The following is a 16,461-nucleotide window of genomic DNA, read 5'->3' on the forward strand; positions in this document are numbered from 1 at the left end:
CCTACTGCTTTGACCTTTGCCAGCTGTGCCTGGGTCAGCATCCCCCAGGCCAGATGTGGCCTCTTTCCATTTCATCCCCAGCCCCCTGCCCCCGCTCATGCCCTGCATCCCCTGGGGACCCCCAGCTCTCGGCACTCACGTGCCACTGCTGCTGCCACTCAGGTGGCTTTGGCTGGAGCTGCAGGATGCTAATGGGCACCTGATGCCGGGCAGAGGGTCCCGTATGGGGCCACAGCCAGCGTGGTTTGGGCTGGAAACACCTGCTCCACGCTGCAGCATCAGGCAGTGGCGGTGCTGCTGGTGATGCTGGAGCTGCACGGTGTTTGCTCGTGCCTCTGGCGCACCCACCATCCTGCTCACCCCAACCCCGTTATCCCCCAGGTGCTGTGGAGATGTGGCAGCTGCTGGTGGCCCTGTGCCTGGCCCAGGGGCTGGGTGACGCTGTCCTGTGCACAGGAGCCAGCCACGACAACCCCGAGCAGTTCATGAACATCGTAAGTGCTGGGGGGGGCGTGTCTGGGCTTCAGCAGGCAGTGTCCCCAAAGTCCTTCCTGAGTGACCAGATGGGCTCTCCCCATCCCTTCCTCTGGCATCTGCACCCAGGGGGGGTCAGGGCATGGCCCCCAGGCTGTGCTGGGCTGTTGGACAGCTGGTCACTGCATTGCTCCTTTGCCACTTGTGTCACCCCAGCACCACTCCAGGTGCCCTCCATGCCCTTCAGAGTGGCTCTTCCACAATGAGAACCTCTTCAGGTCTCCTGGAGGTGGTCAGATGGCATGTCCCATGTCTTGCCACCCCGCAAGTGGAAGCCACTTTTGAGGGGGCAGGGAAAAAGTCTGAGCATCTTCCTTGCATGCAGCATCTCTGCCCATCGCTTGCTCCTCACTGTCCCTCCAGACCCCAGCAGCACCAGGAGGCTGTGGCTATCTTACACCGGCTTTCCCTTGCTGCGTCATGTTTTTAGCAGTGATGTACAAACCACACTATGCCACACTGGGGAACTTCCTACCCACATAAGCTCTATTAATATATTGAACTTTTGAGGATTGCCTCGTTTGTCACGGGCAAGAAACACGACAGAGTCAGCTGAGCTCTGCTCTCTCCAGGGATAACTTAACCTCTGACGTACATCATGCTTGGGATAAGTTCTGCCAGGAGTCAAGCCAAACCCACCCACCTTTTCCCACACTGTTTTTTCTCCTTGCAGAGCCAAATAATCTGTTTCCATGGATATTATAGCGAGGAGCACCAAGTCCTGACGGAAGATGGCTACTTCCTTACCATGAACCGGATTCCTGGTGGCAGAGAGGAGGCTGGAAGCAGAGGTGGGCACTCATCTCCCCGCAGCCAGGCTGGACAGGTCCCCTTCTTCTGAGCAGGGAAGGCAGGACAAGGAGCTAGGCGAAATGAGCATCTGCTAGGCAAAATTAGTATTGTCTTTTCAGAAAGAAGGACGTGACTGGAGTCTGCACTGCAAGGAGGGGGGGAACAGTAAGAGATGTGGGACCTCCTGAGACACGAACACGCTTTTCTCTGTGCAGTGGTGGGGAGGGAGCAGCCTTGAGCTGACCCTGTGGATGCAGGAGCTCCACACCGTGTTTCGCTGTGTCTGGGATGTGACCCAGTGAGCCCCAGCACCTGGAGGAGGAGGGCCATGGTGGCTCCTGCCCTGGAGCAAACCCCCTGCCCTGCATTTCCTGACAGCTCAGGGCCAGGGGTGGCAAAAATATTTCAAAATATTTAAAACTTGAGGAGAAAAAGCACCAGCAGAGAGAAGAAACTGCAGGGGAAGCTACTTTCTCCCCTGCAGAAGACTTTCCATTTGTGATATGAAAATGTCACACTCCAATGGGTTGGAGGTGAAGGCAACTCCTTTCCTGTTCCCAGGTACTCCATCACACAAACAACCTTTTGTTTTTTCTGTCATTTCCAGGACCCAAGTTGCCTGTGTTGCTCCAGCATGGCTTGGTTTTAGATGGTAGCAACTGGGTTTCCAATTTCCCCAGTACCAGCCTGGGCTTCATCCTCGCAGACGCGGGTTACGACATCTGGATCGGAAACAGCCGGGGCAACAGCTGGTCCCGCCGGCACCTGAACCTTTCTGTTGACCAAGAGGAGTTTTGGGATTTCAGGTGAGGAGGCCACCAAGGATGGGGCTGGGATGCTGGGCTGCCAGCACCAACCACCTGACGTCCATGGGAGGCTGGGAGATGGGCATCTCCTCCAGCTTCTCTCCTTGCTCCCCAGCTTCCACGAGATGGCCGTGTACGACCTCCCTGCCATGGTGGGCTTCATCCTAAGGCAAACCGGGCAGGAGAAACTGTTCTACATCGGCCACGCGCAGGGCAACTCTCTGGGTGAGTGAGGAGGAGGAGCGGGGTGCCGGGATGCCACGGGAGAGGGGCGCCAATGTCTGTCCCAAACTGGAGACTGCTGGGGACAGGGCTGCATTGGCCCGTGGGGCCACTTTTCCAACCTGCCGCCTTGGCCCTTCTGCAGGGGAGAGGATTGCCGCGTCTTGCCAGCCGTCCTGCGCTGCGCTCACATCCAGGAGCGTTTCATTTTGTTCACACCCTGTGTCTCGCACAGGAGGTCTGGGATGCAAGGAGGGGATTCATGTGCTTGGGTCTACGTGGCAGGTGCTTGTAGGATCTCCACAGTCTCTTGTGGATTGTTTTTTTAGGGGGTTTTTTTTTCAGGTTTCATAGCATTTTCGAGCATGCCGCAGCTGGCTGAGAAAATCAAAATGTTCTTTGTGTTGGGTCCTGCCTACGCTTTACATACGGGTAAAGGTCCGGTATTAAGTCTTTTCTATCTTCCTGATGCAATAATTAAGGTAAGTGGTGTGTGCTGGTTTTCTCATCCTAATTAGTTACATGGTTAATAATTGATAGCTGAAATCAGGAAGTGGAGTTGCTTGTATCACTGTGGCAAACCTCCCCCTGAGCTCCCACCCCACCACTGAGTTGGTGCTGCCAGGATCCGTGGGGAGATGGGGAGGCATCCGGTGAGGGGGAATTTAATATGGCCAGCTCACCCTCCTCCAGGGGACAAGAAAACCCACAGATGCTCCTGAGATGCCGGACTGGACACCCCAGCGGTGTCAGTGCCGGGCAGGGACCAACCCGCCGTGTCCGTGCCCCATGGCAGGTGATTTTCGGGAAGAAAGAAGGAGCTCTGCTGGGACAGGAGCAGAGGGCGGCGCTGGCCAGGGTGTGCAGTTGCCGGCTTCTCGGCAGGTTCTGCGCAGATGGACTTTTCCTCGCTGGTGGATTTAACGAGAAGAACTTGTACACAGTAGGCATGTTTCCCCCGTGATTTTGGCTGACCGTGTAAGAAATGTCATAATGTCATCGTAGGTGCCACATCTCATTAGGGGCTGGGTTACTTAGCAGTGATACTGTCATGGGACAGGGGCACCAAAGATTTAAATGATGAGTCCAGAGATTTAAAAGCCGGGGGGGGGGGGAGGTTGGGTCACCATTATTTCTGTTGGTAGCTCAAACAAATGATGAGAAATAAATCCAATCTGAAAGTTTGCATGAACTAATTATGAAGAGTTGTCTTTCTCTTGGGTCATAACATCAAAAATGAAAAACTCATTTTGACCTTCTGTTGACTCCAGCGTGGTGTTTTAGCTTTGTACGACCCACCTGGATGTACAGCGCAGGAATGTATAGGCATGAGAGTATGTTGCGCTGTTCACTTGCATTGTCTTGAAGTGGACACTAGTGGAAGGCCAAGATAGATACCAACACCAAAGCTCTGAGGTGGCAAGGTCCTTGTATTGCTGTTGACATCAGATCAACCTTAAGATGAAAGTGGGATTTCTGCTGCCAATTACACTGAGGTGCCCTAAGGTATTCGTGTCTGTGACTGAGAAGTCAGGAGGCCAGGTGGGCACTCAAGGCCCAGAGATCATGTTGAAGCTGTTCCTCAGTGGTTTCCCCAGGGTAAGATTCACTGCATCCTGCTTTGGGGCAGCCTAGGCAAAGCAAACGGATAGCAGACTGGATGACAGTCAAGTGCTGTTGACTTTAGCCTGAATAAATCCTCATTGGATTGTCCCTTCCTTCAGAGAGTAACATCATTAATTTAATTGAATTTCAAGCATAGTCTGAATGGTCACGGTGGGTATCTTGAGGCTAGGAGAGTGGATGCACCTTGCATTTCTTGCTGGTTATGAAGAGTTCAACCGCAGCTCATCACCTCCTTGGCTGGTAGGCATGGTCACACTGCCCCAGGAATGGCTGAAAAGCTGCACAGTGCTGGCAGCTCTCAGAAGACCTAACGGGCTAATTTTCCAAATAATGCCCAAGAGAAACTCCCCACCCAGCCAGGTGACTTGCACTCTGTCAGTCCATTGTAAGTGGTTGAGGTTGTTCAGAGAGTACTGCAGGACAGTGGATGAGTCCTTCTCTCTCCTACCATGGTAGTAAAAAGATATGCTCAAAGACAGCCCAGGTGACCACACAATGAGCATCCTCCATTTGCTTTGCCCAAACCTCCAACTGGGCCAGCTGCCCCACTGCTTTGCTGCTCTGCTGTAGGTCCAAGGGATGGGCAGCTGCAAACACCAGCCCAGACATCAGGGTTGTGCTGGGGCAGAGACCCTGCAGCTGCACTTCCCCCATGGTGGGGCTGATCTAAGGGACTACCTGCACAGGGTTAACCCTTTGCCTCCGCCTTTCAGACTGCCAAAACTGAGGAGTTCAAGCAGTTTGACTATGGGGAGGAGAACAAGGAGAAGTACAACCAGGTAAGCAAGAGGTGCCTCTTGCTTGCAAGGATGGATGACTTGTTTGTGCTAAGAGAAGAGGATGAGGTTGGCCAAGACCGGGATGAAGGCATCCTGTGCATCCTACACCCATGTGTCTTGTAATCCCCTTGGTGGCTGGGGCTTACATGAACACTCAACCACTCAGTCTCATTTTGGCCAGCTGGTGCTGACCCAGCCTTTTGGGTTTTTGTCCACACCTGGTGGGACAAGTCCCATGGGGATCTTGCAGGACACATTTGCCCCACGTCACATTTGTTCATGTTTCCTAAATGAATGTCCCAGGAGGTGAATACCCCGGGACTCTCAGCAGCTCTGACGGTTAAATCCATCTGATACCTTTCTATTTCACCTTCCTTTGAATAACCTGATGATTTTTCTCCCCAGACTTCACCACCCTTTTACAGGACAGAAGACATGATGGTGCCAACCGCCCTGTGGAGCGGTGGGGAGGACTGGGTTACCTCTACTGAAGAGACCCAGTGCTTGCTCCCCCGCATCACCAAGCTCGTTTGTCACGAGCACTTCCCTGACTGGAACCACTGGGATCACATCTGGGGCTTGGACGCCCCTCAGCGCATGTACAGGCAGATTGTCGCTCTGATGGAGCAAAATCCATGAATGGTCCACGTGCTGCCCTGGGGTGTAGGAGCCACCCGTTACCACGTCCTGTGGATGACTGACTTGTGTACCAGGACTGTCGCCTTGCTCTCTCTTCACTACAAACATCTCCTGTCACCCTGTTTCACGCTGATTTGGTGAGCTGACACAGTTTTGTGATTTCTCTCTGCCTTCTCTGACTTCAGAGTGCCCTGGTGTTTTACCTTCCAAGCTTCTTCCTGGTGCACAGTGATATTTCTTTCCCTTGTTTTTCAGAACTATTTAAGTAATAAACTCCCATGCTGAAGCCCAGTCTGACTGTTCCCTTGGTGGGCATCACCGAGGTTGTGCTGCAGGGCAGCCGTGCAGGATTTTGGGGATCCCAGCTCTGGGCATTACAAGCCCCTTCCTGGTCACCCCTCACATCCTGCCCTCTGGGACGTTGCAAGGGGCAGGTGGGGCCCTTCCAACCTGCATCATGCCAGCACATGCAGCTTTGTCACCTCTCTGGTGACAACCACATCCTTGCAGCAGTCTGGTCACGCATGATGATGCTCTGCAGAGTGCCCTGTCCAGGGCCAGTGACTCCATGGCTGGTTGTGGCCACAGGCAGTTTGGTTTCCCTCCCGGTGAATCCATCCATCACCGTTGGCAGGGGAGGAAGGAGCAGGAAGAAGGGGAGTGGGGGGGGAGCAGAGTGCAGTGCTTGTAAAACAAACCTTTACTTTCCCAGGAGCAGCCCATGAAAGCAGCATCCCATAAGACACATGGGCAGCTCCGTTCACAGATCCTGCAAACTTGAAGTTTCATCCTGTACCTTTGCTTTTCACCCTGGTTAATCTGATGGAGACCAGTCAGACCACATGGGAACGTACCTGGGGCAAACACTTCTTCCCTGGGAAATACCTTGAATTGGGAGCATACCTCCGTCTTTTCACCACCGTCACTGGCTTGGCTCCTGTGGCCTTCATGCAGGAGGATCAAGCAGAGGCTCTGAACTGATGGACCCTCACTCTGACCCCACAGCTGTCCCTCCCACAGCACACCCCATTCCTGGGGCTGAAGGGTCCCAAGGAGATGGGACAGTGGAGCAAGAGGGCAAGGGAGGCTGGCAACACCCCTTGATGAAACCCAGTGCCCCTGTGCTGCTTGCTATGTCAGCAAAGCCACTTTGTCCCCATGCTTACATGGCACAGGGTCACACAGGACATTTCTGAGCTATTTACCTACAGCATGAGCTCAGACCACCTCTTCACACCTCTTGCCCCATCTCTGCATGGGCACCTGGTGTGCAGCGTTGCGGAGTTGGGCAGGCAGCTTGGGAATGTCTCACCAAAATCATCAGTGCTTTGGGGTGGGGGGTCCTTTGCCCCGAGCCCCATGAAATTCTCTTTTCAGCTCCTGTCTTTTGTTCACGGTGCTCTTCCCACCCATCCTAAACTTAGACAGACTTCACACATCTCTTGGAGGTATGTATGGGTGGATGGATGAATGGATGCATAGATAGATAGACGGACGGATGGATGGATAGAGTAAATAGGTAGGTAGAGGGATAGATAGATAGATAGATAGATAGATAGAATAGGTAGGTACATAGACATTTTCAGACATACATGCTAAGAACAGAGCGTGATTCTTAGATAACACTGAGGACCATGTTAAATTCAACTTCCTAGAAAACAGCTGGGTTTTCACCATAAGGCATATCCCAGGACATGATGTGGGTGGGTTGTCCCCCAGGAAAGACTGAGCCTAATGCCAAGGCCCAGATGTTTCCCTTTCACCACCTCTCGGGTGCGTGGTGTGCATCAGCATCTCTGGATTCATTCTACTGGGAGGAACGTTCCTCTCCTGCAGTCAGTGCTCACGCACTCCAGCCTTTTCAGGGCCACAGACAAGGTCACTTTCCACCCTTCCTTCACAACCCAAAGCACACGCTCAATTTCAGGAGTAAAATTTTGTGCTTGCAATGCCCTGAGCCAACAAAAGCTAAAAACCAAAACAAAGCAGGGTCTCCTGCACACCTTGCCCTGGCGATGCCCACCAAGCAAAGGGTTGGAGTATGGCTATGATACAAGAGTTTATTGCAATCTCTAGTCACAGATGGCAAGCAGAAATTACACCGTTACATTTAAGGCATTAAATCACTGTGGAATATGGTGAAAGGAGACATTTTTAAGTGGGCAGGAGCAGTTTGGCAGCCCTCACGCAAAACCCATGTCCCCAGGCACATGGTAATGGGTGGCTCCTCCTCCTCCTCCTTCCCGGGGCAGCACGTGGACCGTTCATGGATTTTGCTCCATCAGAGCGACAATCTGCCTGTACATGCGCTGAGGGGCGTCCCGACCCCAGTGGTGGTCAAAGTGGTTCCAGTCGGGGAAGTGCTCGTGACGAACGAGGTTGGTGATGCGGGGCAGCAAGCGCTGGGTCTCCAGAGGGGGGTTCACCCAGTCCTCCCCACCGCTCCACAGGGCGGTTGGCACCGTCATGTCTTCTATCCTGTAGAAGGGGGGAGTGGTCTGGGAAGGGGGAAACACTCTGGTCATTCGCAGGCTCTGGCACTAATAGCACTAATGGATGGGGTGTGCTGCCCCTGGCATCCCAGCAGAGTTGGGGTATGCTGGGCATTGGAGGAGGCCACCCCTATCCTGGTCCTATCCAGCCTCATTCTCTGCTCGTCCCTCCACAAGTGCCTGTTTACCTGGTTGTACTTCTCCTGGTTCTTCACCCCGTAGTCAAACTGCTTGAAGTCCCCAGTTTTGGCAGTCTGAAAGATGGAGGCAAAGGTTTAACCCCGTGCGGGTAGTGCCCTGGATCAGCCCCATTGCAAGCAAAGGGCAGCAGCAGGGTCCAGGCGAGCACTCTCTGCCCAGCACAGCCCTGGTGCCCGTCCCGTGGGCCAGAGCAAAGAGGGAGTCCAAAAAACACCTACATGGGGTCCTTACCTGGGATGGAGATGGGCGTCTGGGTAGCTCTGCTTGGCCAGCCAGAAGCAGTAGCTAGCAGCTGTGGCTTTTGAGACACCTTGGTGTCTCAACTTCAAAATAACTTTTATTGGCTTTGTCTGATTCTACCTCCTTACCTGTCTCCAGGGTGAATGAAGCAGCATTGTAAAATATCATATTCGCAGATTAAAAGAAAAGGTATTGGTTACAGTCAGTATAAAATCAGAATCTCTACCTGTCCCCAGTGGAGAAGAGTTTTTACTGATGTATAGTCTGGAAAATGAGCTAGGTACACATCCAGTCGGCTCTATGGGAAAAAGAAAGTATTTAAGTGAGTTGGGAATGATGAAAGCCTGTCTAAGAAAAAAAAAAAAAAAAAAATCATTCTGTCTTATAACTGCAATATGAATTTTATATTCTCCAGCAGCTTTGTTCTGATCAGAGCTAGGAGAAGCTTTTAAAGGTAAACCAGTTAACTGCCAATTTAAAATGGAAATACAACTGGTCCAGTCATTTTTTTGTTTTTCTTTTTTCTGTAAAGTTGTCGCAGGTCAGCAGTAAATGAGGCAGGAGTTACCTTTCCTTTGCAGACAAGACCACAAGTGATTCTTTCCTACTGAAGCCTCCATTAGGTTTAACACCCCAACACCACTGAAAGAAATCTCCAAATGACTGCTGCCTTGAACAGTGCTTTTCACACCTTATTTTGGTTTTTTATACTCATTTTTGTACATCATTAGCTATCTCCAGGGGTCTAGGGAAACTGGAGATTGCTGTGACCTAGAGAGGGATGTACTCACCACATTCAAGTTCTTCTTGTTGTACCCGCCAATAAGGAAGATCTCATTTTCACAGACTTCAGCTGTTAGCAGGTTGCTGCATGTCTTTGCAAGGATGGCTCTCTCCTTCCTCCCCACCAGAGTCAGCTGCTTTGTTCCAAATATTGCCTGCAAGGGCGCAAGGAAACAGGTCACGGCAGGTCCTGCAACACACATCCCCTCTCCATGAGAAGTGCTTGTCTCCAGACAGCGCTGACAGGTGACTCCTCAATATGGTTGTTGACACATTTGGGCTAGTCAGCCTCTTGAGTCTCACCCAACTCTCAGAGCAGCATGAAACCATCACCATCCCTTCCATGCCATGCTGTCGTCCCCATCATCCCGGTGCATCATCAGGTACCAGCTTCCAAAGCTCAGCCCAGGATGGTCAGACTCATACCACTCATCTGCCACCTCCATTGACAGATGCTCCTCAGGTGGACCATGTTCAGGGAGAGTCCCAGCTCCCCTTCCAGCCCTTCTCCAGCTGCTGGAGTAAAGTGTGGGAGGGAGGTGATGTGGGGCTGCTCTGAGCACCTCCTGGGCTACAGGACTGGAGTATGGTGAGGTCAATAAGCAAAAACATAAATAGGAATAATAGAGAGATATGGATATTTTAAACAGTGAAATCTGGTTGTGCTCAACTGGTTGGAGAGGGACATCCCTGGGATCTTGCGATCGCTCATCTGCCCACACGTGTCTCCAATGTCTGCCGCACGCATGGGCTCAGTGCACAGCAGCAACGCAGGGGATGTGAGTTGCCAAAAGCTCTTGGGTTTCAGTAGTAATACACACAAAGACCTCACGTACCTTCAGCACCGCATCTGGTAAAAATGCTAGCTTTAACACGGGGCCTTTGACGTGATGAAAAGTGTAGAGAGGAGCCAGTGCAAAGAAGAGTTTGATTTTCTCAGCCAGCTGCGGCATGCTTGAAAACGCTATGAAACCTGAAAAGTAGCAAGAGACCACAGCAATGATCACCCCAACAGCAACAATGCTCATCCCAGACCTCCTGTGCGAGACACAGGGTGTGAACAAAATGAAACGCTCCTGGATGTGAGCGCAGCGCAGGACGGCTGGCAAGACGCGGCAATCCTCTCCCCTGCAGAAGGGCCAAGGCGGCAGGTTGGAAAAGTGGCCCCACGGGCCAATGCAGCCCTGTCCCCAGCAGTCTCCAGTTTGGGACAGACATTGGCGCCCCTCTCCCGTGGCATCCCGGCACCCCGCTCCTCCTCCTCACTCACCCAGAGAGTTGCCCTGCGCGTGGCCGATGTAGAACAGTTTCTCCTGCCCGGTTTGCCTTAGGATGAAGCCCACCATGGCAGGGAGGTCGTACACGGCCATCTCGTGGAAGCTGGGGAGCAAGGAGAGAAGCTGGAGGAGATGCCCATCTCCCAGCCTCCCATGGACGTCAGGTGGTTGGTGCTGGCAGCCCAGCATCCCAGCCCCATCCTTGGTGGCCTCCTCACCTGAAATCCCAAAACTCCTCTTGGTCAACAGAAAGGTTCAGGTGCCGGCGGGACCAGCTGTTGCCCCGGCTGTTTCCGATCCAGACGTCGTAACCCGCGTCTGCGAGGATGAAGCCCAAGCTGCTGTTGGGGAGGTTGTCCACCCAGTCACCACCATCTAAACTGAACCCATGCACTATCAACACAGGTGGCCTGGATCCTGAAAGAGGAGAAATTGGGTACTTCACAGGCTGCATATTAAATATTCCCTTCTCCCATGATTTCTGTGGCTCTGCTGGTGCTTTTTTTGTTTGAAGGATTTTTGCCACCCCTGGCCCTGAGATATCAGGAAACCTTGGACCAGGTTTGCTCCAGGGGAGGAGCCACTGGAGCTCGCTGAGTCACGCTGCCCCATCCCAGATGGAACACAATGCTGAGCTCCTGCATCCCCAGGGACAGCTCAAGGCAGCTGGGCAAAAGCTTCTCATCCCTCTTCCAGCTGCCAAAACTGTGTCTGAAGGCAGGGACATTTGCACTGGCTTCCCTTTGCACACTACCTCACCTCTGAGTAGGGTCACGGCTGCTTCACCTTCAGTGAAACCGAGCCCACCTGAGTGCCCCGCATCCCCCTTGCTGTGGGGAATCCGGTTGAGGCTGAGGAAGTAGCCGTCCTCCGTCAGCACATCGTACTCCTCACTGGGATACCCATGGAAACGGATCTTCTGGCTCTGCAGGGACAACAGTGACCCAGGGAGAGAGTGACCCACTGGTGTCCATCACCCCACACCTGACCCAATGACACCCACTCTCACCACCCACCCTCTCTGGTGTCACCTCCACCTGCACACATGAGACCTGAAGGTCCGTCTACTTTAGAGGAAGGCCAGGGAGAGGCCAACCTCAGGCTGAGGGCATGAAGTGAGTGACACCCATGCAAGTGTAGGACACTCTTGGTGCCCCAAGCCCCCCGGCTGATCCCAGGTTAAGGGATGGGGAGAGCCCAGCGGGTCCCTTGGGGAGCACTTTGGGCACACCACCCTGGGGAAGCCTGGGTCCCGTGGAGGGGGGGGGAGCGGGGGGGTGGGTTTGACCTCCTGGCACTTACGATGTTCATGAACTGCTCGGGGTTGTCGTGGATCACTCCAGCAAGCGCGACGGTGTCACCCAGCCCCTGGGCCAGGCACAGGGCCACCAGCAGCTGCCACATCTTGCCTCTCCACAGCACCTGGGGGATATCACGGTTGGTGTGAGCACCGCCCTCACAGGGGAGAATTTCTTCCTTATATTTAATCCCAATCTCCCCTCTTCTAGTTTAAACCCATTCCCCCTTGTCCTATCACTACACTCCCTGATAAAGAGTCCCTCCCCATCTTTCCTGTAGCCCCTTTAGGTACTGGAAGGCCACAATTAGGTCTCCTCGGAGCCTTCTCTCACCATTTTAAGGTGCTTTTAGTCTGTAGCCCCTCCAAACTGCGTGTGGAAGGAAGGTCGGAAGGACAGCAGGAAGGAAGGAATTACAGCGGCCACCTTCTCACCAGGCTCAGTTGCACACAGACACAGGCAAGATGTTGCAGGCCATGCCTGGGGACATCAGAGACAGACCAAATTACTGAAATAGCCACTTCGGCAAGCAGTGTGGATTACGAGAGACCAAGAAGCCAAGCATGCACAGCAATTAGGAGATGCCAGAGGGGTCCCCCCGTGCCAAATACAACAATATGCTTCCCAGCACTGTTCTCCTGTTGCAAAACCCTCCCTGAGTTTTCATACCAATCGCATTTTCTTAATGAGTATGTCACTTAGGAAACAGCTTCTTTCCCTTGGGTCTACACCTTGGCTTTCAAGGCTTGGCTGGACAAAACCAGGGCTGGTCTGAGCTAGCACTGGGGATGGTCCTGCTCTGAGTAGGACGTTGCTGGGCTGGACCCGGCCGGAGCAGCCTTTCTTCATTCCCTGAGCAGAGAGGTCTCCATCCCTGCTGAGCTCTGCCCCCACAGTCCATCTCCCTTACATTTGCAGCCAGCCCTGCACATCATCATATGCAAGAGGACCTTCCACTGCTCCATGACTGGTAACAGCTCACAGGCCTGTGGTTTCTGTGGCTCGTGCTGGCTCACAGCCCTGCACATTTTGTAATGAGGATTTCCTCCACCCACCTCCCCCTCACCCAGCTTCTGAGCAGTGGCACTAAGATTTCCCATGTGTCTTGGAGGTCACCACCATAGCTGAAGACTCTGCTGCCCACACCAGCATCATCCAGATATTATGGTGGCACACCACGGTAGCCATGACCTGTAAGATGCTGTGCCACAAAGCCCATAGATAGACTCATAGAATGGTTTGGGTGGGAAGGGACCTCAAAGCCCATCCAGTTCCAACCCCCTGCCATGGGCAGGGACACCCTCCACCAGCCCAGGTTGCCCAAAGCCCCATCCAACCTGGCCTTGAACACTGCCAGGGAGCCAGGGGCAGCCACAGCTTCTCTGGGCAACCTGTGCCAGGGCCTCAGCACCCTCACAGGGAAGGATTTCTGCCTCACATCTCATCTCCATCTCCCCTCCTGCAGCTTCAGGCCATTCCCCTTGGCCTGTCACTCCCTGCCCTTGTCACCAGCCCCTCTCCAGCTTTCCTGGAGCCCCTGCAGGGACTGGAAGGGGCTCTAAGGTCTCCCCGCAGCCTTCTCTTTTCCAGGCTGAACAAGCCCAACTCTCTCAGCCTGTCTCCATAGCAGGAGACATCATCTCTGTGGGCTCCTCTGGACTCGCTCCAACAGCTCCATGGCCTTCTTGTCCTGGGGACCCCCGAGCTGGACACAGCACTGCAGGGGGGTCTCACCAGAGCGGAGCAGAGGGGCAGAATCCCCTCCCTTGACCTGCTGGGGATGCAGCCCAGGACACGGTTGGCTTTCTGGGCTGCAAGCGCACATTGCTGGGTTGTGTTGGGCTTCTTGTCCCCCAACACCCCCAAAGTCCTTCTCCTCAGGGCTGCTCTCCATCTGTTCTCTGCCCAGTCTGTAGTTGTGCTTGGGATAAGATGTCAGTGAGAGCACTGAAGAGCACTCAGACAGAAGCAAGTCCTTCTGGTATCCCAAGAGATTAAAGCCTTTGTGGCAAAGGAGGAAGGATTAGTCACTGTGGATATCTGTGGCATTCAGCAAGCACTAATAGACTCCTGGCTTTTGATGTAAAAACACAGTAGGAACACATAAAGACCAGCCAAAATGACAGTCTCCACCTCCTGCACCCAAGCCTTGGTGTCACGCAAGTCATCAGAGTTGTGTCCATCTCCAGGTACCCAGCGTGGTCCAGAGCCAGCCTGTGGCGGAGCATTCCCTGCTCCTGTCCTAGCTGGGGAGAACTCGGCAGAGGAGATGTCAGCTCACTGCCTTGCAGGGGACCTGTCCACGCTGCCCAGCAAGCCTTGCCTCCACAGAGCTCGGCCTCAGCAGGGCCATCTCCTCCAGCCCCTGACTGCCCATCTCTGGCTGGCACATCCACATGCTGCCATGCTTCAGAGCTTCAGCACCACCTGATGTCACCCCTGGGCTCAGAGCCCGGGACCACTGAACTCAGCTGTGGGTCCTCCCACCACTTGCCTCTGGTACCAAGCCAAAGTATGTGCCAGAACACATCAATAAACTTGAGGAGAGCCCAACAGGGCCTTCCTCAGAAGAGACACTTCAACGCGTCCCACCATCCAAACCCAGAACCACTGTCTCTAGTGGCAAACTGCTGCTCAGCTGTGAGTGCCTGGGTACAGGAAAGCAGGATGGAGAAGAGCAGAAATGCCCTCTTCTCCTTCTCAGAGGTGCCATTCCCCACGCATCAGCCCTGGGTAATCCAATCAAGCCAAAGCTAGGGCTGCAGGGACACCCCATCCCCTCCCCACAGCCAAAGTGGAGACCCAGGAAAATGGCTAAACACAGCCAGGAGGACTCACAGCATTCCCTCAGCTCTCTGGGAAGCACCAGAGCTCATGCTTGCAAAAAACGACGAGCTCAGATGCAGAACTGCAAAGCAGACCTTTCAGAGGACACTTTGCGATGGTGACCAAAACACCCAAGTTCTCCACGCTTCAAATGAACAACTGGAGCAGTAATAAAGCCTCTTGACTCAGTTGGGATCCTTTCTTTCAGCAACAGCCTGGGCTAGAAGGAGAGCACGCACTGCACATTCAACCTGACCTGCTGATCCAAGCCCGTCGTGCAGTCGGGAGGGTCGGCGGCACTGAGCGAACCCTGAGTCCTCTCGGCTTATAAAGACACACAAAGAGGTTGGAACTCGTTCGTCAACATCTGAAAGCCAGTCCCTCTCCAATCATGCCGCCTGCTCTTCCTCTCCAGCCCGATGATTCAGGCACGGCATCCCAAACCCCAGGGAGCTCAGCAGCAAAGCACCACATCTTGAAGGTCGATAACGAGCTGTTGGGCAATTGTCCCCATCACCAGGAACACCCAGGCCCTGTGGTATCCTGCAATTGGGAGTTGCATTTTTGGCATACCTCTGCAGAGGGATCCCAACTGCCTCATCTGTAATATGAACGGCAACGTGCTCTGTGGTTGCCAGACAGGTCGCCAGCTGCTCATGCTTGGCTTTCCTGGTGTGGGCACCCGTTGGCATTGTGTATCAGCTCTGCCTGTCAGCAGCAGGCACAGGGACAACCACCCTTTCCCAGGACTGAAAGGGAAGAGGCAGTCTCACCCAGGAAAGGAGGAAGAAATACCAGATTCACATGACACTGATGGTCTGACTTTTGTCAACATGGAGAATCCAAGAGTGGAAATCCAAAGGGTGCAAAGCAAATCTCATGTGGGCAGGCATGACAATCAGCCCTCCACGATGGCTCTGCATCCACAGGCCCCTTCAACCACAGGTCTCCCAGCCCCATCACCTCTCCTCCTGCCAGGAGAGCAATGATGGTGGGAAGGGACTTCTGGGGTCTGCATCCCAGCCTCCCACTCACAGCTGTCTTGTTGCCAGCAGCCATGGCTCTGTCTAGCTAAGGTGGACCCATTTGACTGCAAAGCAGCATCCAGGAAAAAGCCAGGTGGAGGAAAACAAGCATAAGCAGCCTTGCATATGGGGTAATCATCCCTGAGCCAGCAATTAATGCATTAACGGTTTCTGGTCTACGGTGTGCTTCCCAGCTCCTGTGCAGTGCTCACTGAGAACGAGAGACTGGGGTCCCACCTGGGTGCACTTCTCCCATCTCTCTCATGATTGAGATATTGGACTTCTCCACTTTCTACCAGATGGGGAAAAAAGGACAGTCAGCATGGGAGGTGCACAAGGTCAGGCTCTTTGCAGGCAGCTTCAAGTCCAAAGTCTTGTGTTGCAACAGGTCATCTGGGTTAGAAGAAAGCCCAGACCAGGACCAAATTGGAACCCACTCATTTCACAGCACAACCATTCGATACTCAAGTCAGGCTGCATCATTTCCAGGGCCAAACCAGCCTGACTGAAGACCCCTCTCACCAGCTCTCTTCCTTTGGTCCTAACTTGTGAGCCTTAATGGCAGAGTTTGTATTGGGAGGTTATTCAAAAACATCACTCTGAAAAGCAGACCTGTGCAGCAAGACACGAGGTGATTGATAGATCTATTGCCAATGGCCAATGGTTGGTCTAAGGCAGGTTTGCCAGAGCAGCTTGCTCTTCCTGCGGCCAGGTGCATGAGAGACGAGGAGCTGCCCTGGCTGAAGGGGATGTACATGTCTCATGCATGCAGTGGCAGCTTTCACTCCATGGATGCTTACTTCTTGAATTAGGGTGCCAGCACAAACGCCATCATCCTCCTTGAGAAACGGAGCAGCCCCTTCCCATGCAGTAGGAGGGTCTCCATCTTACTGACTGATTTGTTTGTCCAGTGCTACCAAA

General features: G+C 53.5%; 2 protein-coding genes across 2 annotated transcripts; one reads left to right on the plus strand and one right to left on the minus strand.

Moving 5' to 3' along the window:
- Positions 1-392: 392 nt before the first annotated feature.
- Positions 393-5,398, plus strand: LOC129208666 (lipase member M-like). The gene is made up of 8 exons (XM_054831808.1): positions 393-494; positions 1,208-1,325; positions 1,934-2,132; positions 2,248-2,357; positions 2,700-2,836; positions 3,151-3,297; positions 4,694-4,759; positions 5,165-5,398. The coding sequence occupies exons 1-8, from the start codon at positions 393-395 to the stop codon at positions 5,396-5,398; spliced, it is 1,113 nt and encodes a 370-aa protein (XP_054687783.1).
- Positions 5,399-7,532: 2,134 nt separating this feature from the next.
- On the minus strand, positions 7,533-14,791 carry LOC129208669 (lipase member M-like). The gene is made up of 11 exons (XM_054831811.1): positions 14,772-14,791; positions 12,023-12,169; positions 11,694-11,813; positions 11,199-11,316; positions 10,610-10,808; positions 10,385-10,494; positions 9,951-10,087; positions 9,123-9,269; positions 8,558-8,629; positions 8,079-8,144; positions 7,533-7,896 (listed from the first exon to the last, which is right to left on the minus strand). Exons 2-11 carry the CDS (start codon positions 12,023-12,025, stop codon positions 7,663-7,665), a joined length of 1,206 nt encoding a protein of 401 aa, XP_054687786.1. The 5' UTR covers positions 12,026-12,169; positions 14,772-14,791; the 3' UTR covers positions 7,533-7,662.
- Positions 14,792-16,461: the final 1,670 nt, after the last annotated feature.

The sequence above is a fragment of the Grus americana genome, chromosome 7 (genome assembly GCF_028858705.1).
Source record: "Grus americana isolate bGruAme1 chromosome 7, bGruAme1.mat, whole genome shotgun sequence".
In the NCBI taxonomy this organism is placed as follows: Eukaryota; Metazoa; Chordata; class Aves; order Gruiformes; family Gruidae; genus Grus; species Grus americana.